The 854-nt window shown below is 26.3% G+C and overlaps 1 protein-coding gene across 1 annotated transcript in view; it reads right to left on the bottom strand.

Moving 5' to 3' along the window:
- The window catches only part of LOC107628233 (protein DOWNY MILDEW RESISTANCE 6-like), a 5,100-nt gene continuing 4,613 nt past the window's right edge, over window positions 368-854 (bottom strand). Inside the window, exon 4 of the mRNA XM_016331000.2 lies at window positions 368-845. Within this exon, the coding sequence (XP_016186486.1) occupies window positions 603-845 (243 nt within the window). The 3' untranslated portion in view covers window positions 368-602. The remainder of the gene's footprint in view (window positions 846-854) is intronic.

Below are 854 nucleotides of genomic sequence, written 5' to 3'. Positions count from 1 at the left end.
CTAATTTTAAAATTTTGAAAATTGCATATATGATTTTTTATTTTTTAAACCACATAATAATATTTACTTAAACAAATTAAACTCTAATACTTAAAAAAAATCCTTTAACAAAATTAAACTCTGTTTTATTTTTCATGCTAATATAATATGTTGTTGAAGAAAAAAATGAAAAAGAAAAAGTTATGCAATAACGGAGCACTGCTACTCATGTATTATATAATGCAAATTTTAACAAGAATATTGCTTATATAATTAATTTTGACAATTATACAAAAAATAAGAAGAATATATATTATAAGTCCCACATAACAAATCAAATTTATTTAAAATACATTTCCCCCCTACCTTTGAAATATATAGTTGCCAAGGATGGATTATTGAATTGGATCAATCAATAAAAAGACACTATTAACTATTAAGCATTATCAAATGCATGGTTATTCCATATATTTAATAATAACAAGCAAAAACTGCTAAACGATTCTCATACAACATATTTCATTTATCTATTATTGTTTTTTCTTTTGGACTAATTCTTTACATGATTATTAAATCATCCCCCGGTTTTTTTCTTAACAGAACATTATTTCATAGTTATTTTTTTAAGCTAGAAATGATTCCATCACCACTTCAGTATCACCCTTCTCAGCAATGTAGTATGATCTAAAATCCTTATATTTGAAAGACTTGAAAAGTGGTGGATGATATTCATCAATGAAAGCTTGTGCTGGCTCTATGAAAGAATCATCTAAAGGTGCAACAAAAAATGCAGCAGTTGTGCGAGCATCACTTGAATTTGTCACAACCCTGTGATCACAACATTGTAGCCTCCCATTACTTATTATCTGTAATTC

Source organism: Arachis ipaensis, chromosome B02 (assembly GCF_000816755.2).
Source record: "Arachis ipaensis cultivar K30076 chromosome B02, Araip1.1, whole genome shotgun sequence".
NCBI lineage: Eukaryota > Viridiplantae > Streptophyta > Magnoliopsida > Fabales > Fabaceae > Arachis > Arachis ipaensis.
Note: the sequence above shows the minus strand (reverse complement) of the source record. Positions and strands in the feature narration are given on the sequence as shown.